At 42.0% G+C, this 26,139-nt stretch overlaps 4 protein-coding genes across 4 annotated transcripts; 2 read left to right on the forward strand and 2 right to left on the reverse strand.

Moving 5' to 3' along the window:
* The first annotated feature begins 312 nt into the window (after positions 1 to 312).
* Positions 313 to 2,431, forward strand: LOC311103963 (ribosomal RNA-processing protein 7 homolog A-like). The gene is made up of 7 exons (XM_084145604.1): positions 313 to 397; positions 868 to 1,010; positions 1,166 to 1,291; positions 1,402 to 1,525; positions 1,682 to 1,779; positions 1,877 to 2,084; positions 2,260 to 2,431. Exons 1-7 carry the CDS (start codon positions 337 to 339, stop codon positions 2,343 to 2,345), a joined length of 846 nt encoding a protein of 281 aa, XP_084001730.1. The 5' UTR covers positions 313 to 336; the 3' UTR covers positions 2,346 to 2,431.
* Positions 2,432 to 2,801: 370 nt separating this feature from the next.
* LOC311103964 (zona pellucida sperm-binding protein 4-like) lies at positions 2,802 to 7,299 on the reverse strand. The gene is made up of 12 exons (XM_084145605.1): positions 7,089 to 7,299; positions 6,874 to 6,995; positions 6,653 to 6,773; positions 6,399 to 6,533; positions 6,047 to 6,219; positions 5,809 to 5,888; positions 5,544 to 5,671; positions 5,214 to 5,397; positions 4,971 to 5,115; positions 3,976 to 4,045; positions 3,741 to 3,878; positions 2,802 to 2,964 (listed from the first exon to the last, which is right to left on the reverse strand). The coding sequence occupies exons 1-12, from the start codon at positions 7,270 to 7,272 to the stop codon at positions 2,906 to 2,908; spliced, it is 1,539 nt and encodes a 512-aa protein (XP_084001731.1). The 5' UTR covers positions 7,273 to 7,299; the 3' UTR covers positions 2,802 to 2,905.
* Positions 7,300 to 8,870: 1,571 nt separating this feature from the next.
* LOC311103531 (WW domain-binding protein 2-like) lies at positions 8,871 to 14,846 on the forward strand. The gene is made up of 8 exons (XM_084145106.1): positions 8,871 to 9,085; positions 9,880 to 9,988; positions 11,420 to 11,558; positions 11,936 to 12,028; positions 12,269 to 12,454; positions 12,727 to 12,810; positions 13,273 to 13,349; positions 13,462 to 14,846. Exons 1-8 carry the CDS (start codon positions 9,027 to 9,029, stop codon positions 13,534 to 13,536), a joined length of 822 nt encoding a protein of 273 aa, XP_084001232.1. The 5' UTR covers positions 8,871 to 9,026; the 3' UTR covers positions 13,537 to 14,846.
* A 100-nt stretch (positions 14,847 to 14,946) lies between these two features.
* Positions 14,947 to 22,219, reverse strand: LOC311103532 (heme-binding protein 1-like). The gene is made up of 4 exons (XM_084145107.1): positions 21,738 to 22,219; positions 17,250 to 17,388; positions 16,285 to 16,465; positions 14,947 to 16,078 (listed from the first exon to the last, which is right to left on the reverse strand). The coding sequence occupies exons 1-4, from the start codon at positions 21,813 to 21,815 to the stop codon at positions 15,901 to 15,903; spliced, it is 576 nt and encodes a 191-aa protein (XP_084001233.1). The 5' UTR covers positions 21,816 to 22,219; the 3' UTR covers positions 14,947 to 15,900.
* Positions 22,220 to 26,139: the final 3,920 nt, after the last annotated feature.

Below are 26,139 nucleotides of genomic sequence, written 5' to 3' on the forward strand. Positions count from 1 at the left end.
AAGCACAGTTCCCGCTCAGCCCAGTCAAAACTGTTCGCTGCTCTGGCACCCCAATGGTGGAACAAGCTCCCTCACGACCTTCCGGAGACACTTGAAACCCCACCTCTTTAAGGAATACCTGGGATAGGATAAAGTAATCCTTCTACCCCCCCCTTACCCCACCCACCTAAAAAAATGCACCAATTTGTAAGTCGCTCTGGATAAGAGCGTCTGCTAAATGACGTAAATGTAACATTTAAACAAATCAAACGTTTATTAAGCATATTTAGACTACAACCCCCAAAAAGGACTACAACCAATCCCTTTCTACTTCCTGTGTGAAAGGTCGCAAAGAAGATGGCGCCGTCTAAAACGAAACATGCCAACCAGGCTTGTGTTATTCCAGGAGGATTTACGGGTAACCATTGCTAAAATAACACACATTCAAAGGGAGAATGTGATAAAAACAATAACTTTGTGTGATATAAAATAATAATTTGGGGTTTGTTAATTCGAACATGATCTCATTCTGTTTCAATTGCAACCACTAACTTGCTTCTAGATAAATTATGGAGTTAGATAACTAACGTTATGTCGAACACTTAAATTAAGCTTGCTTCAAGACCAAGCTTGAGGTTGTTGATGCCTTATGGTGTTTAACGATTAAAATAGGTCAACTTGATGTCTGTATTTTATTTGGACTGCATTCCCTAAGACTATGCCATGTAGCTAAAGCAAAGATTGTCTACTATTTTTTTACTCAGGCTAAAGCCATTAGTGCCCTCTGGGTCTCCCTGGAGTTGTAGACAATGTATTAGGACCTGCCTAGAGAGATGTTTGTCTGTTTTGACTGTGTATTTTGACTGAACCACTCTTTCTTCATCTCAGTGCTTTCTCTACAGTTCAGTACTGACAGTGTTGCCCAGCACAAAATGTGTGTAAAAGAGCACCGAGTGCGAGCAGAGAAAATCACACAAAGACCCCTCGACAGAACACTGTTTGTCCTTAACATTCCCCCATATTGCTCTGAGGTACGTTTATGTTGTAAATACTGTCAATTACCAGCCAGTGTGCATGTGATTATTGTACTATTAGCAAGTCTCTACAGAAAATGCAATATTTATGCTACAGTTATCTGTGGCCATATACAGTATAAAAGTACTAATCTCTTTCTGCTGTCTTTCAGGGTATCATAAAGGAGCTCTTCTCTCAGTTTGGTCCTGTTCAGTCAGTGGAGCTGAGGGAGAAGCCAGGGTCCTTTGAGCACTCAGGACCCAAGCTGGCCAAGTATTTCACACCAGCACAAAAACAGGTTTGCCCTGAATCTGGACAACGAAGCTCTATGTTTAGATCAGATTGATTATTGAAGTGCCTATGGACACTTTTTCAGTATTGAGCGTTTTCTATTTCCATTCCCTACAGGGGTTCAGAGTGGGTTACATCGTGTTTCAGAAGGCTATCAGTATTACAGCAGTGAAGTCCCATCCCCATGATGTCCCATTAGTTGTTTCCACAGAGCAGCGACCTGTGTGGACAGGTCTACAGAGTGAGTGAGCTTTAAAGTGCTGTTCTAGATGCATGGTCTTTCTTTTCTAAATATAGGCAGAATTTATGAAATTGGAAAGACATTTCACGCAGATTTAATAGTGTATTTAATATGCCTTTCAATTCTGTCTGTCTCGCTTTGTTTCTTTGTCTTTAGAATGGATTAATCAGTACAAGCAGTCATTTGCTCAGCCAGACAAACTACAGGAGGCAGTTGACACCTTCATGCAGGATTACGATAAGAGAAAAGAAGAGGTCAGATTCTCCCCCTGTATCTCAATCTCAACTCCAAATGTTTCTTCAAATATATTTGGGTATTTCTGTTGTGTTAAGACTTTTTTTCCTTACCCAGGAGGCCGAGCGACAGAAGGAGGAGGCTGAGGAGCAGCTGGAGGATGAGGAGGGCTGGGTAAAAGTTACCAGGGGTAAAAGCGGGACCAAGGCCCGCCCCCACAGTGAGGTATCCAATCAGAAAGCTCTGCAGAAGGAGAGCAGAAAGAGGAAGCGGAAGGAGCTCATGAACTTCTACACCTGGCAGCACAGAAACACACAGAAAGAATGTAAGTTATGGTTCGTCATTTGATCAACAGTAGAAGCACAATGTGTGGTGAAATTTTATTCTTTAGTGCAAAACGTTAACTTTTTTGTTCAGTCATTCTGGCTTCACTGCTAACTTTGTCCATCATATTACTCAGTCACTCTGCATTTTGAAAAGGGTTATCTTCTCTCTTTCAGACATCGCTGAACTGAGGAAAAAGTTTGAGGAGGACAAACAGCGAATTGCTTTGCTAAGAGCACAGAGGAAGTTCCGACCTTACTGAATCAACCGTTTATTCTGAGATTCTCCCCACCTTCCTGTTTTGTAAACCACCCAACCATTGATGTCAATAAATATCAATTTATTTTATTTATATAGTTATTTCTTGTTTGTCACTGATACAGTAATTTATGGAATCTTAAGTTTGATTGGTATTCGATTCAAAGTGTAAAGTGCATAGCGATACAGGTTGTAGTTGTGAATCAATACCTTAGGATCACTTCAGGTTTTCCAAGCAGACGCCCTTGTATTCTGCTTTTTCTGGGGCAGTAGGATAGGAGGCTTTAATATCTGATATTTATTTTTCAGGTGTAGCGCTATGTACTCAGTTTACATACCTTTACCAAAGTGTCAAAGGCAAACTGGCTGCATAAAACATGTGAAGTACATTTGTGATGCATTGGAATGCACATGGCCAGTGAAGGTATTTAATGGCAGTTGAAATAAATACCATTTGTAATTAAGTGTGCATAGAAGTGCTTTATTGGGCTTGTTCAACCTGTAGGCCAGTCTCCTTGTTTCTGGTTTCCATTTCCACTTCATTTTCTTCCACTTGACAACTCATCATTGACCACGAAGAGAACAGGAGGAAGAACATGATGGAGGTACAGACAACTGAAATGCTGAGGGCCAGCAAGAGAAAATGTTAGTGTCATTAGTTTCATTCCACTCATACAGTAGCTGTGGGGTAAGTTGAGCCACCCTTGTTTCTAAGAAACCATACCCAAAATGTATAATTTGACCAAATATTTAGGAAGAGGTAATTTCATGGAGTCTGAAGGAAGAAACCACATAGAAAAAGAGGTAAGCAAGTTAGGTCCAAAAAACAGTCAAATTAGTGTTAGAGGTTTCATGACGATTGTATCTAAACCAAAGTAGAGTCTATAAGCTTCAATATGTGGTCCTAAACCTAGCATGGAAGTGCATCCTTGTAGCTGTGTGGGTTAATATAGTACAAATATTTACCTTGGTAAGTTGAGCCAATGGCAAGTGAGCAAATTTAAGAGTTTTTTCCCCAGGCATAATGCAAGGCATTATTGCTGGTATATGTTAAAAGTACAATGTTTGTTAGGTGTTAAGCCTGTGTTGAAATATGCTTACATTGATTAAAAGACAAAAAAGCGATTGTGATTGTGTTTAATTGTGTTTGGGAAATAAAGAGACATGCTTTTAAAAAGAGTGGTAATATTTCATTCAGTACAGAAATGTGTAGGCGGGTCAAGCTGTTTTCAAAACTGTAATGCTTAAATGAATTCTGATTATTTCCAGGGATACACAACATCCTGAAATATGTAGATATCTTTGTTAGAAAGAATACTACATTTCCCTTGAAAGAGTGATGTTGAATGTAAAAAATGGCTCAACTTACCCCACTCTCCCCTATTTGGAATGTGCTTACCTATATTCAGATGATCACTAGGATTCCCTTCCTGTTCCTGTCCAGAACTGTTCTGACCCAACAGCACAGGACCAAATGAGACTAACTGGGAGACTCGATCTGACCCAGACTCCCTCCTCGCCCTCTCACCATCAGGTGCTGGATGGAGGAGGATGAGACAGCATGACTATTGGATGAAATGACCCAATTCACAGTGTTAAGGTGAATGTAAAACATAGGGACCTGAAACACTCACAGGTGATGGAGCAGCGTTGTTTACACTCTGCCTCCTCTGTGCAGATTTCTACCCAGCAGTAGAAGTACACCTGAGAGACAAGATTCAGTAGATCAGTGTTTCCCAACCCTGGTCCTCCAGTACCCCCAACAGTACACATTTCCGTTGTAGCCCTGGACAAACACCTCATTCAACTCATTGAGGGCTTGATGATTAGTTGAAAAGTTGAATCAGGTGTGCTTGTCCAGGGTTACAATAAAAAAGTGTACTGTTGGGGGTACTCGAGGACCAGGGTTGGGAAACACTGCAGTAGATGGAGCACCAAGAGATCTTTGTTTTGAGAATTTATACTGAACAAAAAACGCAACAATTTCAATGATTCTACTGAGTTACAGTTCATATAAGGAAATCAGTCAATTGAAATAAATAAATTAGGCCCTAATCTATGGATTTCATATGACTGGGCAGGGGCGCAGCCATAGGCCCACCCACTGGGGAGCCAGGCCCAGCCAATCAGAATGAGTTTTTCCCCACAAAAGAGCTTTATTACAGACATAAATACTCCTCAGTTTCATCAGCTGTCCGGGTGGCTGGTCTCAGACAATCCCGCAGGCGAAGAAGCCGGATGTGGCGATCCTGGGCTAGCGTGGTTACACGTGGTCTGCGTTTGTGAGACTGGTTGGACGTACTGCCAAATTCTCTAAAACGACGTTGGAGGAATTACAAGGTACACGTGTGTAATGATTATGCGGTTTAATCAGTTTCTTGATAATGCCACACCTTTCAGGTGGATGGATTATCTTGGCAAAGGACAAATGCTCACTAACAGGGATGTAAACTAATTTGTGCACAAAATTTGGGAGAAATAAGCCATTTGTGCATATGGAAAATTTCTGCGATCTTTTATTTCAGCTGATGAAACGTGGGACCAACACTTTACATGTTGTGTTTATATTTTTGTTCAGTATATATTAGCAAAATCTTCCCATTCTTCAGATAAATAGGATAGACCTTACCTCCTCCACACTGGGATTGCCAGTCTCAGGGTCCAAGAAGGAAAAGGTCTTGACATTAAACCTCCTGACCTGGGAGTGAGAGGTTGTCTTCCCCTGACTGTCCACTGGGACGGAGCTCCTCATGTTGTCCAGAGGGTTAGGACAGCTGTCAGGGAGAAGGGAGTTAGACTACTAAACCAATGCATATTCACAGTGATTAATCTTGAGTCAGTATAGGAAAACATTTGGCTCCCTCCCTCTCACCCATCATAGAGCAGTGTCCATACGGAGTGTCTGGAGGCAGGGTAGGCAAAGCAGTCACGCACACGCAGGGAGAGACTGGGGTCAGGGGAGGGTGGAGCGATTGACACCTCCACATACACAGGCTTACGCAGAAAGAGGGTCAGGGGCAGCTGTTCCCCGGGGAAGAAAGAGGTGAACGACTCATCTGGAAAAAGGATAAGGGCCAGGATGATGGAGATCTACCAGTGTAACATTGTGTGAAGTGACAACTCTTGATGCCATATACTTGCAGGGTTTGGATTTGGCATCCCTTGCTTGGTCTGTGGAAAACATATTGTTTTACTATAGTACCTGTGGCTATTCTCATCTGCACTCGGACAGTCCCCAGTGCAGTCACAGGTGGAGGGTTAGTTGGGTTTAAGGACCGCAGATCAGTGTGGAGGAGAGCTGTCCCATCATATTGACACCAGACCTGCAGACTACAAACCAAGTCTCATTCAAAACATTTACTCCATAATAGTTTCAAGCAATTAGGCTCTGGCTAAAGCTACGATATGGTAATGTAGTCCAAATTGTAGTGCACAGTCCACAGGCAGGAAGAGAAATAAGCAGCTACCTGAAGGGAGAATGTTTGCCTGCAATCTTTGGATGCAGTTCCTCTACCTCCACCTCATAGATTACAACATCCCCATTCATCTGTAAATACAAGAGGGGGAACGAGAGGGGAAGGAGGTATTTTAGCATACCTAAGAGTATTCAACACTACAAGAAAAAACAGGATTATACCAGAGGCATTCAGGACAGAAGTATACTGCTGTAGATTAGGGCAGAAGGTAATAGACCTACTGACTCACCCTCATCTTTGTGCCACACTCCATCACCCCGATTTTAAAGACGGCTATATCTGCAGAGGTAACTACAGGAGAGCACTGCGGCTGATCCTTGACGACAAGGTTGCTGGGGTTGAGTGGGGGGTCAGTGTCCGTCGCCTTCACAGAGAACACAAAATGGCCATCCAGAGAACAGGCTGAGAGCAAGAGGAGGAGACATTCATGATGTAACAAACAAAGGAGTTATTCTTGAAATGTAATCTCTGATATCACTATGCGCCAATCTCACCAAGACAGTCACTATCCCTCTGCTGATACTTTCTTTCAGAAGCATGTTCTACATTGTACAAAATACACACACAATGAATTATATTACTGTTCATTCTGTAATAGCATGTTGAGTCATGATCATCATAGCAGCATCCCAGTTTCAGACAGCCATCACTGGAGACATCCTGGGGCCCACAGTCCACACGCAAAGCTCTAAGGATGCTGCATTTTCCTGATCGTGCTGAAGGAAAGTAAGTTGGCAGAATGGCTTTTACAGAGGTGGTACTAACTGGCACTGTAATCACTATTTTTGTGATAAATCATCTAAAATTCCCTCCCTATGAAATGATATGAACTCACAGGTGCGACTGATGATGGGTTTCTGGGCCATCTTCTTGAGCAGGGGGCAGCTAATATTGACCCTGTACCATTGATCCCCTGCAACCAGCTGGACTCCCAAAGATACAAGGACTCTGTCACCCTAAAGATAAAACAAAGTGTTTTGATATGGCAATCAGTAGGTTTACACACAGACCAAGACCTCGCAATGCAATGAACATCAAAAATAGAGATTACCATACCTCAACCTGTGTGTAGCAACTGTCATATCGACTCTGGAAAGAAAGGGTACCATTCTTCTCTCCCCTTCTCACTCCACAATGTTCTTTGGCTTTTGGCACAGGCACACTAACTCCAGACCTGTCTGGGAAAAGTGAGATCAACCAGCATACCAGACATTCTAATTAAACAAACTAAATCTACAGATATAGAGGGCTAAAATATAATGGCTATTTACCTTTTACACGCATGTTGTGAAGAACCGCTTGACCGAAAACTGCGCGTATTCGTCGGATGGTGCAGGTGACTCGAGGCAGGGCATCTTGTGCTCTAGTTTGAGCGGTTTCATGCCGCACGAGAGTTGAAAGGCATCGGTAATGTGGCGCAAAGAATGCAAACATTACACAAATCATAAGTAGCATTGTTAGGCTACAGGTTGTGCTGTGTTTTAATTAGTTAAATGATTCTCGATTGAACAATATAATTACGTGACAAAAGTAATATTTTGCGCGGTATTTGAGTGGTTTCTTTGTGTAGTGAAGAAACATGTCTTTCAAGACCAGTAATTGGAGTAATCAGAGGACCTTGAGGCAGGACATTGCGCGCGAGGCTTTATTAGCCTACCGCTGATTAAGTCAATTATCACAGTCAGACTGAATGTAGGCCTGCAGTACGTGATAAATTCGTGACTGAATGAACGATAGCATTTTGTTTTTTGAATTAATTTTATTTATTATTAAGGGATCCTTCCAACTTTTATCCCATTGTTTTCTTTAATAGCCTACTGGGGGGAAAAGTTTTGCTATATTGTGTACTTTTATTATAGTTCTATATTGAGTCCAAAGGAAAAGGGGAAAACACCCTTGATTGATAAGGTCAAAGTAAAGTGAAGGAAATGTATGGCACATTTGCACTGTGCATACAATACTAGGCAATTAATTTCCCCCACAGGGTCAGTAAATGCAATTATTACATAATAACCTCAATCCCCTTCTCTTCTCTCACGGTCACCATGCTCATTGCTCAGTCCCTATGGCAATGTTTGTACCGATTGCTTGTACCCACCCATTCTATGCTATGAGGCTTTTTAACATGAGCACTTCGTTTTTTATATTCATTGATGATGTGCTGCTTTTCGTGTCTGTGTATCCTTTGTTGTGTTTTATTGTGCATGTATTGTTGTTGTTATGTATTGGCTGGTTCAATCAAACGTGCCCTTTGGGGGATTAATAAAGAACTATCTTATCTTATTACATAACCTGGCCCATCTTCTTGCTACATGTTGGAAGCCAAAAAATTAAATAGAACATTGTATCTTTATGCTGGAAACACTGTGTGCAGTAGGCCTACTGTCACTGTCGCCACGCACGGCATTGTCCCCCATGTAATGCAGACACAGAACAGGATGCAAATAGGTATATAGGAAAACATTTGGAAGCATAATTTTTGCATGTAGCAATTTGAGGAAGATGACTTGTAAATTCATGTGATCTACTTAATTGCAGCTAACTTAAATGTTGTCCCACTGAGACAGGCCTCATGTCAGTTAAAAGTGAAATGCACATGATATACACATAGTTAAACTAAGTGATGATTTTAAAAAAAATGCATTTTACATTTAGCTTATTTTCCTGTATTCCATCCTTTTTTTGGACCATACCTAAGTCATGACTCATGAGTCATAAACTGATTACACAATTGGCCTAATAACTTTTCCTTTACACGTGTTGGTTGTACAAGCAGAATTATATAACCCAATTTGGAATATATAGGCACCCATTAGATGTTCTAGTGTTTGACTACGACTGAGAGGCAAACTCAAAGCACATTCTCTAAAAACATAAAATAATGGACGTGTAAGCAAAAATCAATCATACATGAAAAGCATTTACTCTCCTTAGGCCTACTCAGCTCTCTTCACAACCACAATGCTGTATTATTTCATCCAAACCAATCTCAAATATCCCACCTCACCTCAACACACGACAATTATATGACAATCTCAATTCAAAGGCTTGTTGACAATATGGGAAACAATGTTGCCTAACAGAACATTGCAGTCACAGCACATGAAACAGCTGATCATGTGACGTAACACTTTGACGTTTGGGGCATTCCTCTCATTTCCAGTGTGTAGCTGTACCTGACGAAGACGAGTACACTAGACTATCTGAACATGGCTTTAAATCGAAATCATTCTCAAAACGGAGGACTTTTGATCAACAACGGCGAGAGGTTAGTGAATCATTAATCGCCACGAAGCTCACTTTCGGTAGCTTAGTTAGCTAACTCGCAAGTCAACGTTAGCTGTTATGCTAGTGGCTAGCTTGCCAGCCAGTTCCGTACTTTGTGTTAATTATATCTAGCCAATGTCAGTTAACAACTTTTTTCAATCAGCAAGCGCTATTTTATAGTGCTAACGTCAGTAGCTAGCTATCAGTCAGCAACGTCGTTGTTGGCCTTGCTGGCAGGAAAAGCTAGCTAAGTTCGAAGTCAGTCATCATTACTCCTTTGAAACGTATTAAAGCTAACGTTAGCTAGATACATTTGCTTACTTTAGTTAAACTAACGTTAGATGTAAAAATAATATACTCTGGTTATAAGTGTTAGCTAGCTAGCTAAATAAGTTTGTTTTCCAGGGAGGTAGACTGACAGCAAAGTCAACAAAGAGAGCGAGCCGCCCCTACTAACGCACCACCTGAGTCTAAAGTAAACGTTTTGACAGAGGTTTAGGAAATTGATAAAGTAACAGGAACTTAGGAAATATACGAAGAAAGACAACTTTTCATAATAGTTAGAATTGACACATTCTGGAAGTGTCAGATTTAACCACCAGCCAGTATGTGAAATGCCAATAGTAGGCCTATGTGAAATTATGTAGACCATACAGAATCCCACTATGTCCCGGTCTCGGTTCTGCTAGGATTCTACTACAGTATTTGTCCTATGGAGGACCTATCATACATACTATACATATTTGTCTGTGAATTCACTAGACATGCCTAAACTGAACATGTATCCACCACTAGTGTGTTAAGGGAATGCAAGAATGTGGAGCTGTCCTTCAGCGATGTCACCAGCAAGACAGACCTGCTGAGGGGGACCAAGAAGGGGACTGTTTACCTCACTCCATACAGGGTATGTTTATTATCTGACCATGCTGGTCCTGTGTGCCTAATAGGATGTTGGAAGACAATCATTCTTCTTCGATGAGGTTTAACGGCGGTTGGCATCCAATAAATGTTGCATTACCACCACCTACTAAACTGGAGTCCCTTATACTTTGCTTAAAAAAATAAAAGGATTTCAACAAACACCCTACCATCTAACCCTGCACTCACTAAAAACCCACCACCCTACTCCACTATTTAAATCAATTTAGTCCTACCTCAAGCCAACAGCCTGAAAAGATGGGAAACCAGCACTTAACACACCCTGTAACTCTTCTGACGTCAAGTCTTGTACAACCAAATACCTCTCTGCAGCTGCCACCACAACCTCAATTTTCTGTGACTTACATTCCATCCCTGCAGTACAGTTGATAACCATTGCTATAAATGCTAAAAATCCAATCTTACTGAAACATATATAACGTGTTGGCCTATCCCTCTGTACTGGTACAGTTCTACTACTCACACCACTCCTCTCAGGATCCCGCCCCCTTGACCCATCTTCCTCTACTTTCTTAACTGCCTCAGCATACGACAACTTCTGCACTACTCTAACCCTGGAAACATCAACCTGCCTCTTTCGCGCTGGACATTTCTGATCCCCAGCCCCATGGGTAGCCCTAGAATTAACACATACCACTACTTTCCCCAGTTTTACACATTCATTTGTCTCACTCCTACACACTGCTGCCACATGCCCATAAGTTTGACACCTGTAACAGCATAATGTATTCGGCACAAAAGCTTGTACGGGCTAACTTGTATATCCTAACATCACTTTGTTGGGCAAAGACTCAACATCAAAACTCAAAAGGGGGCCTACCGAGTGGCGCAGCGGTCTAAGGCACTGCATCGCAGTGCTAGAGGCGTCACTAGACCCGGGTTCGTTCCCGGGCTGTGTCGCAGCCAGCCGCAACCGGGAGACAAATGAGGCGGCGCACAATTGGCCTAGCGTCGTCCGGGTTAGGGGAAGGTTTGGCTAGCCGGGATGCAGTGTCCCATCGCGCTCTAGCGAACCCATGTGGCGGGCCGGGCGCCTGCAAACTGACTTCAGTCGCCAGCTGGACGGTGTTTCCTCCGACACATTGGTACGGCTGGCTTCCGGGTTAAGCGAGCAGTGTGTCAAGAAGCAGTGCCGCTTGGCAGGGTCGTGTTTCGGAGGACGCATGGCTCTCGACCTTCACCTCTCCCATGTCCGTAGGGGAGTTGCAGTGATGGGACAAGACTGTAACTACCAATTGGATATCACGAAAAAGGACAGACATCGACTCTTCTGTTTCACAACTCCGGCTACCCTGTCTGCGTCGCATCAAACGACGAGCATCACAAACTGGAAGACATTCCATTGTTCTGCGTCCCATCTCATTGCCCTCTTTCTCTCTGTTTGTCCTCATTTCAGTTGGTGTTTGTGTCCAGTAATGCCAAGGACAGCCTGGGGTCTGTGATGTTCCCGTACTACCTGATGAAGGGCTGCAGCATCGAGCAACCAGTCTTCGCCGCCAATTACATCAGGGGCACAGTTTCTGCTGAGGCTGGGGGTAGGCAGCAATTTGTTGTCCTCCTGTAGCATTCAACACCATAATGAGGAAAGAACTATAGAGCATGCAAAGTGTGTATGGCCTCCAGCCCCAGGTATGGCCTGATGTATCCTAGGAATACATGCAGAAGTGAATCAGTGACGCAAGGGTGATTTGCCAAGGCCAGATATTTTCAGAGGCTGACATCAGTCTGTAAACCACAATCTCATTTTACTTTACAATGTCTGTCTGTGTCAAAGTTTTTAGCAGCATTAGTAGAAATTGAAATGTGACATCTCCAAGGCGCTGATTATAATTCAATATCAGACGTGCAATTTAATGCAAAGACAAGTACACAGTGCTCATCAATGTATTAACAGTCCTTTCTTTGGTTTCAGGAGGCTGGGAAGGACAGGCTAGCTTCAAGATGTCTTTTTCCAATGGGGGAGCCATCGAGTTAGGTCAGCACCTCTTCAAACTGGCAACAAATGGTAAGTCATTTTATGACTGTCATGTTTATCAGTACAGTGCCTATTTGTCATTCAACATATCTGCTTTACTCAGTTTATATCGTACAATTAAATAATTCATTAAACATGTACATCATGAAAGCACTTCCTTGTAATGCAGTCAAAGTTTGTTATATTTGTTAGGCTACATATTTGTTATACATGTTACTCTTTTTGTCAAGTCCAGTCTGTATTTAGGTTTAACCCTCAACTTTGTTTTAGCATCTCGTGCCCCTCCTGCTCAAAACGGAGGTGCCTCCTATGGCTACCCCTCACCTGGAGTGATGAATGGCTACGGCCCGCCACCTGTTCCTCAGAACTACCCGTATGCACCCCCACCCCAGCAGAATGGTTTCTACCAGGCTCCCCCAGGCGACATGGGCTATCCCTACCCTATGGCAGCCGCAGGTCTGTTATTAAATAACTTTATCATCACTATAAAACTGTATGTTATGCAGGCTTGGGTCATAATAATTGAGAATCAAAGCTGTGATGCTAGCAGATTGACATTTACATCAGAGATTGCATAGCACTTAAATACGGAAATATTTTGGATAATGCCTCCATTCTTATGAGTGTATGAATTTGATTGATTGGTGTCAATATTTATAACTACTTGAAGTAAAGATGTGTCCCCAAGGCTGTTATGAGTATTTTGGGTATTCTCTCTCGTGTTGCAGGAATGTACCCATCTGCCCCTGCCTACATGGCCCCACCTCCCCCGTATCCTGGGCCCCCCCAAAACTGGGCTGCTCCCCCTGCAGGTCTGTCTCTCTGTCTCTTTCTGTATGTCTGCATCGCTGCATCTGTCTGATCCCATCAGTCTGCTCCAATATGAAGCACATGACGCATGGCACTGAGAAAGGAGTGCTGATGTTGTAACCGGTACACATCATATTAAAAAGGAGAAACAAACAAAATACCTCTCACCCCTAGTCTCCCTTACCCCATGAAACAACCCAGTTGGCCTAAACTCAGTACGCCTCATTTAGATGTCAGTTGTGTGTCTATTTGTGGGTTTTGGAGAATTGAAAGAGAGTTGGAAGTGTGCCTCTGTGAATCATTCTGTCCGGAAGATGTCTTGTCACGAGTGTCCTGCTGCAATATACTGGGCTGAGTGTGCTCCATTGTCTCTCCTACTCCACAGTTACAGTAGCATGTGCTTCTGTATCAGTTACTGTACATGTGCATTATTCGCCCCTCATTTCTCTCTCCCTGATCCTCAGGTAATGCCAAGGCAGCAGAGGCAGCAGGCAGCGCCTATTACAACCCCAACAACCCCCACAATGTCTACATGCCCATGGTAAGGGACCTGTTATTCTCTCCATGTCCATTCAGTGCATGCACTTTATGCTGTGTTGATGTTTTCAGTTCAGTTTTTTAAAGATATTCTATCACTGTTTATTCTCACATAGGAACAGCCTCCTCCCTATGCGCCTTCTGCCCCTCCTGCTCCTTACCCAGGCTATCCAGAGAAGAAGAACAACTAAAGCTCAATAACCATCATGTTGAGTACCTCCCTTCCCCTAATAAACACAACAGCAAATGATTAAGGGGATGATAATTATTAGACTGTAAAGGAAAGTATAAAGTACTATATTGACAAAAAGGCAAGATTATCTTTCTGGCAATTCACACAAGTAATTTTGGGGCACAACAATGTTGGTACATTTTCTTATAGACATTTTCAAATGATGAATGTTTCCTTTTACTCATGAGTAAAGCTTTATTTAACCCCCCTCCCACTTAGTTTATTTTATATGGTAACTTGCCAACTAAATGGTTATTCACTTAACAGATAAGTATTCAATCTTTCCAGTTATCATGGTGGGCTCTCTCCTTCAGTCTGTTAGAATGTGGAACTGTCTGGTTCTTGGGAAAGGGTATCTAACTGCCCTGTTGAGTTGAACTACATGTGATGGGCAGTACGGGGAATGTATAGGCATGAAATATTTACAGAATTTTTTTAATCCAGAGGTTTGTTACCTAAATACATTTTATAAATTTTCGATTAAAATTATGACGCGTATTAACAAAACGACAATTTCTATTCCTACTAGTATTGTAAAGTATTTTTACATTCACGTTCAGAGTAAGTGTTTCCATTGTGTTTGTGCGTGGTTTAAGTTTGTTCCAGAGAGCCTTGAATGAAGGCTGAAGGTCCCAGTGCTCAATGCACACCATACCTTTCTAGATTATTTCTGGCTTTTTATTGAAGGAAGTGCATGTTGTTTGAATATGGGAATTGGATGGAGTACTGACATGTACCGCTACATATGTGAGATTATTGGTAATGTGCGATGTTCCTAGATCTCGCAAATAACTTGTATTGAACCTAGAGATGATGTTGTAACTGGTCACATGAATAACCCATGCCCCAGTCAAACCCTGTATATTGTATTGATGAATGCAAAGCCCGGCTTAAACCAAAACCCTACTCTCTGTGTAATTATACAAGTGTGGGGTTACTAGGCCATGTATTTATTTAGCCGCTAGCCCGCTACACAGTGCTTTCTTGCAGTTGTGACGAATTAACCTGTGAAAACCACTCATTTATTCCTGATTAAACTGGGTTGTAGTGACTAACAGACTATATAATTGTTATTTTCTCAGAGTGCATAGAGAGGACATTTTGTACTAGTTTTAGGTTATAGGTTTGGTTGGTTATAATTATTATCTGCTTAAATTCATCAAATGTCTGTGAAATATCTTGTTTGTAAACCCCATTCCTTATTTGGAGTTCTTCATATTGATTCAAAATCTAATAATGAATAATAAATAGATGTTTATGTAAAACCTATCCAAAACAGTGGTGTACCAGTATTTTAAGCATTATCTTTTGTTTTTATAGAAATAAAAAATAAAAATAAACGTCAGTATTTCACAAAAAATCTTATTAGTAATATCTTGAATAACATATTTATTATGATATGAAACACTATCAAACCATGACGATATCGTCAATCCATATTTTCACAGAAAATCACACACTATACAGAGGTATTTTAAAATAGTTTCAAGAATCATAATAAATAACATTACAATTCCAAGACTCCAAATACAAGCACACCAAAACATTCACTACACACAACTGCTGCTATCTTGAAAATGTTAATGTGATCATCACAGGATTAGACATCTTGAAAGATAACATTTAAGGAATGACTAATACATTTCTCCTTCATATCCTCCCCACCAACTAATTCATACTAAGGAAAATATTTGACTATCACTACTCTATGGCTCAATTCCTAGTTTATTTCCAATTCCCTCCCTTGGGAAAAGGGTGCTTTTTAAAACTTAATGACTTATTGAATACTTAACTGTAATTTTGTTTTTATGGTGTGTGAAGTGAAGCATAATTTAATTAGACTGCTGAATAGTGATATGTGTACAGCCTGATTTAATGTGCTTTTCTTCCAAGCACTATGAAGCATATTTTAAGGGGAGTGTCAACCCATGGGTGGACAAAATTCGAAGTTGAGTTAATGATGTACCATCTGTACCACCTATAACACACAGCAGTACTTTGTGGTTAGTGGCTAATACTACTAGGCCACTTAATATCCAGTTACTGGTAATGGTACTGTACTATTGCACTACTTTGGGCCAGTAACTATATAGCCCGCTGCCCATCCCTCCCCCTTATGACCTTTCAATAGTCTAATAGTCTTCTTTGCATCACCTCTCCTTCATTTGCACTGATTTGAAAACAAATCCCATTATTTTCACACATCCTATTGTTTTGGGATGAAGATCAAGATGTGGAGTAATCAGTGAAGACTAAGGAGAGGAGAGGATGAGAGGAAGCGACTATAGACTATTATTAAGAGTCGGTCTTAATAATGCTGCCCTTATGGCTCCTCCTGTAGGAACCACACCTCGTTGCGTCGGCCGTAGGGTTTCATTGGCGGGTTGTAGGTGCAGCAGAAGTACTGTTTCCTCTGAAAGGGGGCAGTCTCACCCAGAGTTTTGGTTAGGCGAGAGGCCTCTGCCCGATACTCAGTCTCCCCTGCAAAGCCTCCAAACTGCCTGTGAAAAGAAAGGTGAGGTGGGTTGGAAAGGAGAGAGAAAGAGGATATGTAATCAAATAAACTATTAATATTAAAGTACATTTTTTATCGTAAAGAATTAAAGAACAAAGTGAGGTTTTTTTATGCCCATGAATTCTAAAATGTGCATAAGAAATGATGGCATGTGCTTGTCAGGGAAGGTGAAGACTGCATGGAGACACCCACAGTGAGTAGACAGTCATGCCGGGTCGATCCTCGATCCTGATGGCACTGTCGGTGGGCACAGGGGGACTGACTTGGTAGTTGGTGGGAATCCTGAGGCTAACCACCAAACGGCGTGACATCACACCATCGTCCCTGGGATACACTGTGATGATAACCGGTGCTGTCGTCCCCATTGCCTCCCCTTGGAAAGAAAAGATACAGAGGACAGATAGATGGGATGGCAAACAACTTACTGCAACAGTGTTATTATGTGTACCGGAGCGCCAAGTCTAGGTCCAAAAGGCTTCTTAACAGCTTCTACCCCCAAGCCATAAGACTCCTGAACAGCTAATCATGTCTACCCGGACTATTTGCATTGCCCCCCCCCCCCCTCCACCCCAACCCCCTTATCTATTTTTTACTTAACACTTTTATTTTTATTAAAACTGCATTATTGGTTTAAGGGCTTGTAAGTAAGTATTCGGCGCATGTGGCAAATAAAATTTGATTTGATTTGATCGAGTTCATTGCCTCTTAGGCCCAGTTTCAAACTGACCTCTAGCATCAAACAGAGTAGACACTTCTTCAGTCACCCTTGAAGATCTGAAAGTACTGAATAGGTGCCAGTAACATGGTAATAACACTATCTAACCCTCTGGTAGACTAGGAAGAGTTTTCAACATATTGCTTGCTTACATCAATGCAATACTTTCAGATATGCACATTACATCTGTGGCTCGATTCAATCCGTAGCACTGAAGAGCTGTGCTACAGCGCGATATAAATTTAAAGGCAATGTTTCTGCATTCGTGGAGACTGCAGTCATAGTAAACGCTGCATATGTCGGCTCAATTGGAAATTACCTTCAAATTTTAATTGCTCTATAGTACTGAACATCAGCAATACAGATTGAGCCGAGCCCCTAGACCTTTCTGAGTTTAGGGCCACTGACTGACAGGACAGGCCCTGCTCTCTGATTGGCTCACCTTGGTCGTTGCTACCCCCAATGTACACGAGCAGCTTCCTCACTAGCTCCCCCGTCACCTGGTCAAAGGTCCGCCCCTCTGAGCTCACTGAGGCATACTTTGCACCATCGTACCTCCGCACTTCGTAGCTGACCCCCTCCTGGGGAAGAGAGCGGGAGGCCAAATGTGATTCACCAATGAAACACATGTTGACAAACTGTTCAGAGGGAAGGAAGCCACACACTACTGGGGGGTTAGAGGGAGGTGGGGCTGTGATTGGCGATATGCAATGGGCAGAATCTGTGCTCACTGATGCCGGTGAAACACTTGGAGTGGAAACGAACAGAGGACAGCCAAATGCCCCCAGAAAAGGATCTAGATCAAACATATTACGCTGATTTGATTCCAGTTCTTTCCTGCCCTGCTCTCAGGGCCCCATAGGGTTTAATGAAGTCTAAAGAGAATAATGGGACAGAGATGCCTGTTCTTACATAAGGCCAGACCATAGGGGCACACACTCACTGACTTGCTGCCTGTTCTTATACATGCTATGATGTACTTGACCTAAGAGGTAATGCTGAGAAACATCAACCATTAAATAACAGAGGAATGTTACGTTTCACACACTCCATAACCAGTCTTGAGTAAATGTGTTCCACTGAAAGGGACCTCAATGGTCACATTATTTAAAGCAAATAATTTTGTAATTAGACCCATTCCACTAAGTTATCCCTTGTGTTGTAAATCACTCACGCGGAATAAGAATGCCTGCTACATGACTACATATAATGCAATGGAAATACTAGATTATGCACTGAAAACTCTATTTAAAACTAGGGCTGTAAATACATAGAAGGCAACAATTAGGGCTGTGATGATACCAGTATAGCAATACTTTTTCCATGGCAAAAATGAAAACAAAGCTGACTAAACTCTTTGGTTCTTTAAAAACCTGCTGTATTTGAAATATTGTGTGCTATAGTTTGGAAAATAAATAAATGTGACTGGATGACAACATAATGATGTTTGTTTCCAACAATAGGGCTGTTTTCATAAAGAAGTTATATCTGCTTCGTGTTTTGTTGCCTTGCCTTGCCTCGTCACTAACAAGTATCACTGAACAGGCATCTCTGGTATCGTCTTGGCCCTAGCAACAATATTGATATGGGATTAATTGTATTGATTGAACTGTATTGCTGATTAACTAAAAGGTTTGTAGCTAAAAGGTTTATTTTACTCCAGCTGGTCTAATTGGGATGTCAAGAACTTGTTCATAGTGCTTCTGACAGTGAGCTCCAAAAGTATTGGGACAGTGACACATTTTGTTTTGTTTTGGCATTGTACTCCAGCACTTTGGATTTGAAATGATACAATGACTATGAGGTTAAAGTGCAGACTGTCAGCTTGAGGGTATTTTCATCCTTATTGGGTGAACCATTTAGATACAGCACTTTTTGTACATAGCCCGCCGATTTTAGGGGACCAAAAGTATTGGGACAAATTCACTTATATGTGTATTAAAGTAGTAAAAAGTTAAGTATTTGGTCCCATATTCATAGCACGCAATGACTACATTAAGCTTGTGACTACAAATTTGTTAGATGCATTTGTTGTTTGTTTTGGGTGTGTTTTAGATTATTTTGTGCCCAATAGAAATGAATGGTAAATAATGTATTGTGTCATTTTGGAGTCACTTTTATTGTAAATAAGCATAGAATATGTTTCTACACTTCTACATTAATGTGGATGCTACCATGATTACGGATCATCCTGAATGAATCGTGAATAATGATGAGCGAGAAAATGTACAAGTGTTTAGAAACATTATATTCTTATTTACAATAAAAGTATCCTAAAATGGGGGGACTATGTACAAAAAGTGCTGTAATTTCTAAACGGTTCACCCGATATGGATGAAAATACCCTCAAATTAAAGCTGACAGTCTGCACTTTACCCTAATAGTCATTGTATCATTTCAAATCCAAAGTGCTGGAGTTCAGAGCCAAAACTACAACAACATTCACTGTCCCAATACTTTTGGAGCTCACTGTGTATGTCACTGTGACCAACATTAACAATACATGTAGGTGACATGTTCCAACAGCAATACTTGAACACTTTGTTCCTGAGTTCAGTCTAAAGGTGCAATTAGTGTGTGTACTTAGCTGGAATCCTGCAACCTCTGTATATAATTACTCTGTGTCTCAGCTGGGTAGACGTGGGCCATAATTATTGTGGATGTGCTAATATTAGCGATTCATTTCATATTCAACCCACCCTCTTTCTTTCTCTAACTTTTAAACAAATGGTTTTAATTGTTTTGAATGTCACCACACAATGTCATGTGAAGTTTGTAAACCTCTTACAGAGAGAAGTTGACATTTGAATCTTACATGACAACTATGGCTTCTATAACCATTCAGTTGGCTTGGAGTATGAGCATGTCTTGTGTATCAAGAAATGGATAATGTGCTGTCATTATATAATAAGCATATTGTGCTGTCAACTTGTCCATCTAATTAAATGTCTTGTCATTACTAAACAATGCATTGTGCCAAGTAAGATAATTTCAGAGGAATTAAAACATTGCGTAATATCAATACTGTGGAGAACAAAAAACATGAAATTAAAAAGAATAGCGTTTAAAGTTAGAATCCTTAGTTGAAACAATAACACCCGCCTCTGTTTTAGTAAAAAGCTAAGGGATGGGCCTGGAGAAATGTAACCTCTCTCAAAGTCATAGACAGAGAGATGGATGCAAGGACTGACCATCCATGATTTCAAAATTATAGCTTTAACCATGTTTTTAGGCTATACAGTGTTTGTTTACATTTATGTCGTTTACAAACATTGGGGTGATGGGGTACGACAGTTGAGGGTACGACAGTTGAACTAAGCTCATGAGGCATTTACGTTATATTCTTCAAGAATCAATGGGTATATATCATTCATTTATAAGTCAAAAAATTGATATAGCAACTAAGGATTGCAGCTTTAAAGCCACCTCCTTCCATTTGTAAGCCCTGAAATATGAGGGCCCACCAAGGTGTGTGTGTGTGTGTGTGTGTGTGTGTGTGTGTGTGTGTGTGTGTGTGTGTGTGCGTGTGCGTGTGCGCGCGCGTCTGAGCATGTGCAGACAGACAGTTCATCTGTATTCAATGTCAGTTTTAAGTAAGAGGGTACGGTTTCAGACTCAACTTCAACTCTGCTTGGGTGTCCGTGTGAGAAGTTAACAGATTTAGCACTGACTGACTTCAAAACTGTCAATAGCCTGTCTATCGCCTATTTAATGGCCACTCATGTGCCTATTTGTCACGCCCTGACTCAGGGGACTCTTATATGTTGAGTCAGGGTGTGTATATTCTTTGTTGTGTATGTTCTATGTTGTTTTTCTAGTAGGTGTATATCTATGTTGGCCGGTGTGGTTCCCAATCAGAGGCAGCTGTCGCTCGTTGTCTCTGATTGGGGATCATACTTAGGCAGCCTATTGGCACTAGTGGGTTCTTGTTCCGTGTAAGGTATGTTGTGTGTGCGCTACCTTGGACTTCACGTTTTGTTTAGTTTGTTGTTTTGTCGTGGTGTTTATCAGTAAATAAACATGTCACGCTGCGCCTTGGTCTAACCCGTCATTCAACGATCGTGACACTATTGATACAAAGTCTCTCTTTTTCATATTCTTCATACAGTGTTTTTGGTCTTCTGGTTGCCTGTTATCAATTGAAGTAGTTCCAGATTCATGATCAGTCTCTTTGTCAGGCCAATGTCTGTAGATGTGTCTGTCAGTGTCACTTGATCTGGCAGTCGTCTTTGCTTTCATCTGTCTGGCTTTGTCTCATCTCAAAGGTATTTGATTAAGAACTCTGTCAGGGTGCACAAGTAAATTATATGGAAGCTCGTACATCACTAGTTTCACCAAACCTTTTCCCAACCAACCAACCTCAAAAATGATATGTCGCTATCTGGCTGTCTCTCTCAGAGAACACAACCTTGCCTTCAAGGACCTCAGTATTATGTCAAACTCTTAATGAGGTATGGTCAGTGTATCAGTATACACAGTGGTGCCACTACTGAGGTCATGGGGAACACACACAGATCTGCCCCCACCCCCTACTATGAGGTCACAGGTGCCAGGAGGTAAGGTGTAATTAATAATGGTTGGTTTCAAAAGGTCAAACACTTTAAAGGTATTGGTATTACAGAACCCTTAAAATGCATAATACATAGGCCTACTGATATTCAAAATGGATTTTTCTTGAGATCATGGTAGGCTGGGGCCATGGAAGGTTTGGGGCCAGTAGGCTAGTTTCACTGCAATCAGTGACTAACAAATTAAACATTTCTTAGAATAAAAAAATATGAGCGAGATACTGAAGAGATCTGTCTGTAATGACCAGACAGTTGTTTTATGCACCAAACAAGACGGAGGTGTACAGTGGCGCGCGAGATCAAGTGATGCAATGCTTGACTGACAGACACACACACTTAATTTATGTCAATGTGTATCCTACCTTGGTCTCGCTGCTGAGCAATTTGTAGTCCGTTTCTTCGGTGTTCCCGAAAATTGTATTCTTTATCATTCCAAACATCGCGCACTGGCCAGATCACCACTCTGCTGCGCCTGTTGTCGCTTTATCCTATCTTATGTTGCCGCCGTGTTTCTGTAGCTTTTGCTTCCTTTGTGAAATAACGTTCTTATTTCATAATCTAGGCTACCTTCTTATTTTTCGCCTCCTTTTAAAATCACATAAATAAGGAGATTCTATTCAAATATGTTGTACACTCCTTTCCCTGATCCATGGACTTATTGGGCAAATCAAATCCTATATCTATTCAAAAATCCATTATTTTCCGCTATTTATATAGATGTTGTTACCTAGTCGTCCAACTAGGTTGAAATAGTGAATCTTGCTCCAAGCTCACTAGACGAGTTGACGAATTACAGCCACACGAATATAAACAACTGTCTCCGCCCTCCCTTCCCCGCGTCGACTCTTGGTTTTTTACCCTTTCCACTTAATATCTAACCTACTTTTCATTCACTTAACGTTAGTGATTCCCATCGATTGTCATGCACATTATTGCAGGCGGTAGCATGGTCTAGTTTATTTAATTTGTGTTTAGATCTCCACTGCGTAAGGTTATATTCGCATTAAACATAAATACACTGAATACTTAATGTAGCGGTGTATCCTACTGTATGTAATGATACAGAATCGTGATTGAAATGAGATCCTGTCATTCGCTTTTCACACACCTTAAAACATTCACATAGCAGTGACATGCTTGTGCAACATTATGTTATCTCTCAAGCTGTGTGTCAAAGTAATTCAATGTCTTGGTATGCATGGAGGAGTGAGGTGTAGAGAATCGTGTTATTTTGCGACGTAATAACAATATAATTTGACGCTATCTGTTGGTGTGCCACTATGCATTACATTTCCACTGCATGCGTATGGACTGTGGGTGCTGCCGCGCATGTGCATGCATATGTCTTGACCCAATGTGTCACAGTGTGTTGCGTAGCCTTACGGTCAATCTATTTAAACCCACACAGAAGACAATGTTAGTCACCGTGTAACAAATGGAATGGGGGAGTGTGACGCAGCTACACAGATTTAACTAAGAAAGGGGGATGAATAGAAGATAATAAATAGTCCAATAGGGGCACAGTTAATGATGACAGAGGCTTACTTTTTGTACTATAATCAAGGATGAAAACATAGCAGCAAAGGGCAAAGAACGGAAAAACAGTTCCCAGAAGGTAATACATGTTTCTCATATCAGTTCAGCCCCAAGTTCAGCTCAACCAGCCTCAGAGAGCTTCTTTGTCCCACCCCCCCAAACATGCGGAGACAGGCTCAATCATTACCTCCAGTGATGCTATCTCTTTCATAGTTACCCAATGCTTAGGTGTACCTCCACTGTACTCATATCCTTCCATATCCTTGTCTGTACATAATGCCCTGAATCTATTCTACAATGCCCGGAAATCTGCCCCTTTTATTCTCTGTACCCAACGCACTAGAAGACCAGTTCTTAAAGCCTTTAGCTGTATCCTTATTCTATTCCTCCTCTGTTCCTCTGGTGATGTAGAGGTTAACCCAGGCCCTGTAGCCCCCAGTATCACTCCTACCCCCTAGGCACTATCATTTGTTGACTTCTGTAACCATAAAAGCCTTGGTTTCTTGCATGTTAACATCAGAAGTCTCCTCCCCAAGTTTGAGTTATTCACTGCGTTAGCACACTCTGCCAACCCTGATGTTCTAGCAGTGTCTGAATCTTGGCTTAGGAAGGCTACCGTCTAGATAGAACTGCCAAAGGGGGCGGAGTTGCAATCTACTGTAGAGATAGCCTGCAGAGCTCTATCATACTATCCAGGTCTGTGCCCAAACAGTTTGAGCTTCTACTTCTAAAAATCCACCTTTCCAGAAAGAAGTCTCTCACTGTTGCCGCTTGCTACAGACTCCCTCAGCCCCCAGTTGTGCCCTGGACACCCCATCTATCCTCAGAGTTCGTACTGCTTGGTGACCTAAACTGGGATATACTTAACATCCCGGCCGTCCTACAATCTAAACTAGATGTCCTCAATCTCACACAAATTATCAAGGAACCTACCAGGTACAACCCTAAATCCGTAAACATGGGCACCCTCATAGATATCATCCTGACTAATTTACCCTCTAAATACACCTCCGCTGTCTTCAGCCAGGATCTCAGCGATCACTGCCTCATTGCCTGTGTCCGTAATGGGTCCGCGGTCAAACGACCACCCCTCATCACCGTCAAACGCTCCCTAAAACACTTCAGCGAGCAGGCCTTTCTAATTGACCTGGCCCGGGTATCCTGGATGGATATTGACCTCATTCCGTCAATAGAGGATGCCTGGATGTTCTTCAAAAGTGCTTTCCTCTCCATCATAAATAAGCATGCCCCATTCAAATATTTCAGAACTAAGAACAGATATAGCCCCTGGTTCACCCCAGACTTGACTGCCTTTGACCAGAACAAAAACATCCTGTGGCGTACTGCATTAGCATCGAACAGCCCCCGCGATATGCAACTTTTCAGGAAGTCAGGAACCAATATACACAATCAGTCAGGAAAGCAAAGGCTAGCTTTTTCAAACAGAAATGTGCATCCTGTAGCACTAACTCCAAAAAGTTTTGGGACACTGTAAAGTCCATGGAGAATAAGAGCACCTCTTCCCAGCTACCCACTGCACTGAGGCTAGGAAACACTGTCACCACCGATAAATCTACTATAATCGAGAATTTCAATAAGCATTTTGCTACGGCTGGCCATGCTTTCCACCTGGCTACTCCTACCCCGGCCACCAGCTCTGCACCCTCCGCTGCAACTTGCCCATGCCCCCCCCCAGCTTCTCCTTCACCCAAATTCAGATAGCTGATGTCCTGAAAGAGCTGCTAAATCTGGACCCCTGCAAATCAGCTGGGCTAGACAATCTGGACCCTTTCTTTCTAAAATTAGCTGCCGAAATTGTCGCAACCCCTATTACTAGCCTGTTCAACCTCTCTTTCGTATCGTCTGAGATCCCCAGATATTGGAAAGCTGCCGCGGTCATCCCCCTCTTCAAAGGGGGTGACACTCTAGATCCAAACAGTTACAGACCTATATACAGTGGGGAAGAAAAGTATTTAGTCAGCCACCAATTGTGCAAGTTCTCTCACTTAAAAAGATGAGAGAGGCCTGTAATTTTCATCATAGGTACACGTCAACTATGACAGACAAAATGAGAAAAAAAAATCCAGAAAATCACATTGTAGGATTTTTAATGACTTTATTTGCAAATTATGGTGGAAAATAAGTATTTGGTCAAAAACAAAAGTTTCTCAATACTTTGTTATATACCCTTTGTTGGCAATGACACAGGTCAAACATTTTCTGTAAGTCTTCACAAGGTTTTCACACACTGTTGCTGGTATTTTGGTCCATTCCTCCATGCAGATCTCCTCTAGAGCAGTGATGTTTTAGGGCTGTCGCTGGGCAACACAGACTTTCAACTCCCTCCAAAGATTTTCTTTGGGGTTGAGATCTGGAGACTGGCTAGGCCACTCCAGGACCTTGAAATGCTTCTTACGAAGCCACTCCTTCGTTGCCCGGGCGGTGTGTTTGGGATCATTGTCATGCTGAAAGACCCAGCCACGTTTCATCTTCAATGCCCTTGCTGATGGAAGGAGGTTTTCACTCAAAATCTCACGATACATGGCCCCATTCATTCTTTCCTTTACACGGATCAGTCGTCCTGGTCCCTTTGCAGAAAAACAGCCCCAAAGCATGATGTTTCCACCCCTATGCTTCACAGTAGGTATGGTGTTCTTTGGATGCAACTCAGCATTCTTTGTCCTCCAAACACAACGAGTTTAGTTTTTACCAAAAAGTTATATTTTGGTTTCATCTGACCATATGACATTCTCACAATCCTCTTCTGGATCATCCAAATGCACTCTAGCAAACTTCAGACGGGCCTGGACATGTATTGGCTTAAGCAGGGGGACACGTCTGGCACTGCAGGATTTGAGTCCCTGGCGGCGTAGTGTGTTACTGATGGTAGGCTTTGTTACTTTGGTCCCAGCTCTCTGCAGGTCATTCACTAGGTCCCCCCGTGTGGTTCTGGGATTTTTGCTCACCGTTCTTGTGATCATTTTGACCCCACGGGGTGAGATCTTGCGTGGAGCCCCAGATCGAGGGAGATTATCAGTGGTCTTGTATGTCTTCCATTTCCTAATAATTGCTCCCACAGTTGATTTCTTCAAACCAAGCTGCTTACCTATTGCAGATTCAGTCTTCCCAGCCTGGTGCAGGTCTACAATTTTGTTTCTGGTGTCCTTTGACAGCTCTTTGGTCTTGGCCATAGTGGAGTTTGGAGTGTGACTGTTTGAGGTTGTGGAC

Source organism: Coregonus lavaretus, assembly GCF_964263955.1.
Source record: "Coregonus lavaretus genome assembly, chromosome: 28".
Taxonomy (NCBI): domain Eukaryota; kingdom Metazoa; phylum Chordata; class Actinopteri; order Salmoniformes; family Salmonidae; genus Coregonus; species Coregonus lavaretus.

Bases quoted from the DNA above. Each gene is read 5' to 3' on its own strand.
- LOC311103532 (XM_084145107.1), bottom strand. From the start codon at position 21,815: ATGTTTGGAATGATAAAGAATACAATTTTCGGGAACACCGAAGAAACG. The intron at 16,466-17,249 runs GTGAGCCAATCA...TTTCTTTCCAAG, and splicing joins TGGGGGTAGCAACGACCAAG to GGGAGGCAATGGGGACGACA. The intron at 16,079-16,284 runs GTGGGTGTCTCC...TTCTTTTCACAG, and splicing joins GGCATGACTGTCTACTCACT to GCAGTTTGGAGGCTTTGCAG.
- LOC311103531 (XM_084145106.1), top strand. From the start codon at position 9,027: ATGGCTTTAAATCGAAATCATTCTCAAAACGGAGGACTTTTGATCAAC. The intron at 12,029-12,268 runs GTAAGTCATTTT...ACTTTGTTTTAG, and splicing joins CTTCAAACTGGCAACAAATG to CATCTCGTGCCCCTCCTGCT. The intron at 12,811-13,272 runs GTCTGTCTCTCT...CCTGATCCTCAG, and splicing joins CTGGGCTGCTCCCCCTGCAG to GTAATGCCAAGGCAGCAGAG.
- LOC311103963 (XM_084145604.1), top strand. From the start codon at position 337: ATGGCGCCGTCTAAAACGAAACATGCCAACCAGGCTTGTGTTATTCCA. The intron at 1,526-1,681 runs GTGAGTGAGCTT...CTTTGTCTTTAG, and splicing joins TGTGTGGACAGGTCTACAGA to AATGGATTAATCAGTACAAG. The intron at 1,780-1,876 runs GTCAGATTCTCC...TTCCTTACCCAG, and splicing joins ACGATAAGAGAAAAGAAGAG to GAGGCCGAGCGACAGAAGGA.
- LOC311103964 (XM_084145605.1), bottom strand. From the start codon at position 7,272: ATGCTACTTATGATTTGTGTAATGTTTGCATTCTTTGCGCCACATTAC. The intron at 5,116-5,213 runs GTGAGAGGGAGG...TCTCCCTGACAG, and splicing joins TGGACACTGCTCTATGATGG to CTGTCCTAACCCTCTGGACA. The intron at 4,046-4,970 runs GTAAGGTCTATC...CTTGTCTCTCAG, and splicing joins GCAATCCCAGTGTGGAGGAG to GTGTACTTCTACTGCTGGGT.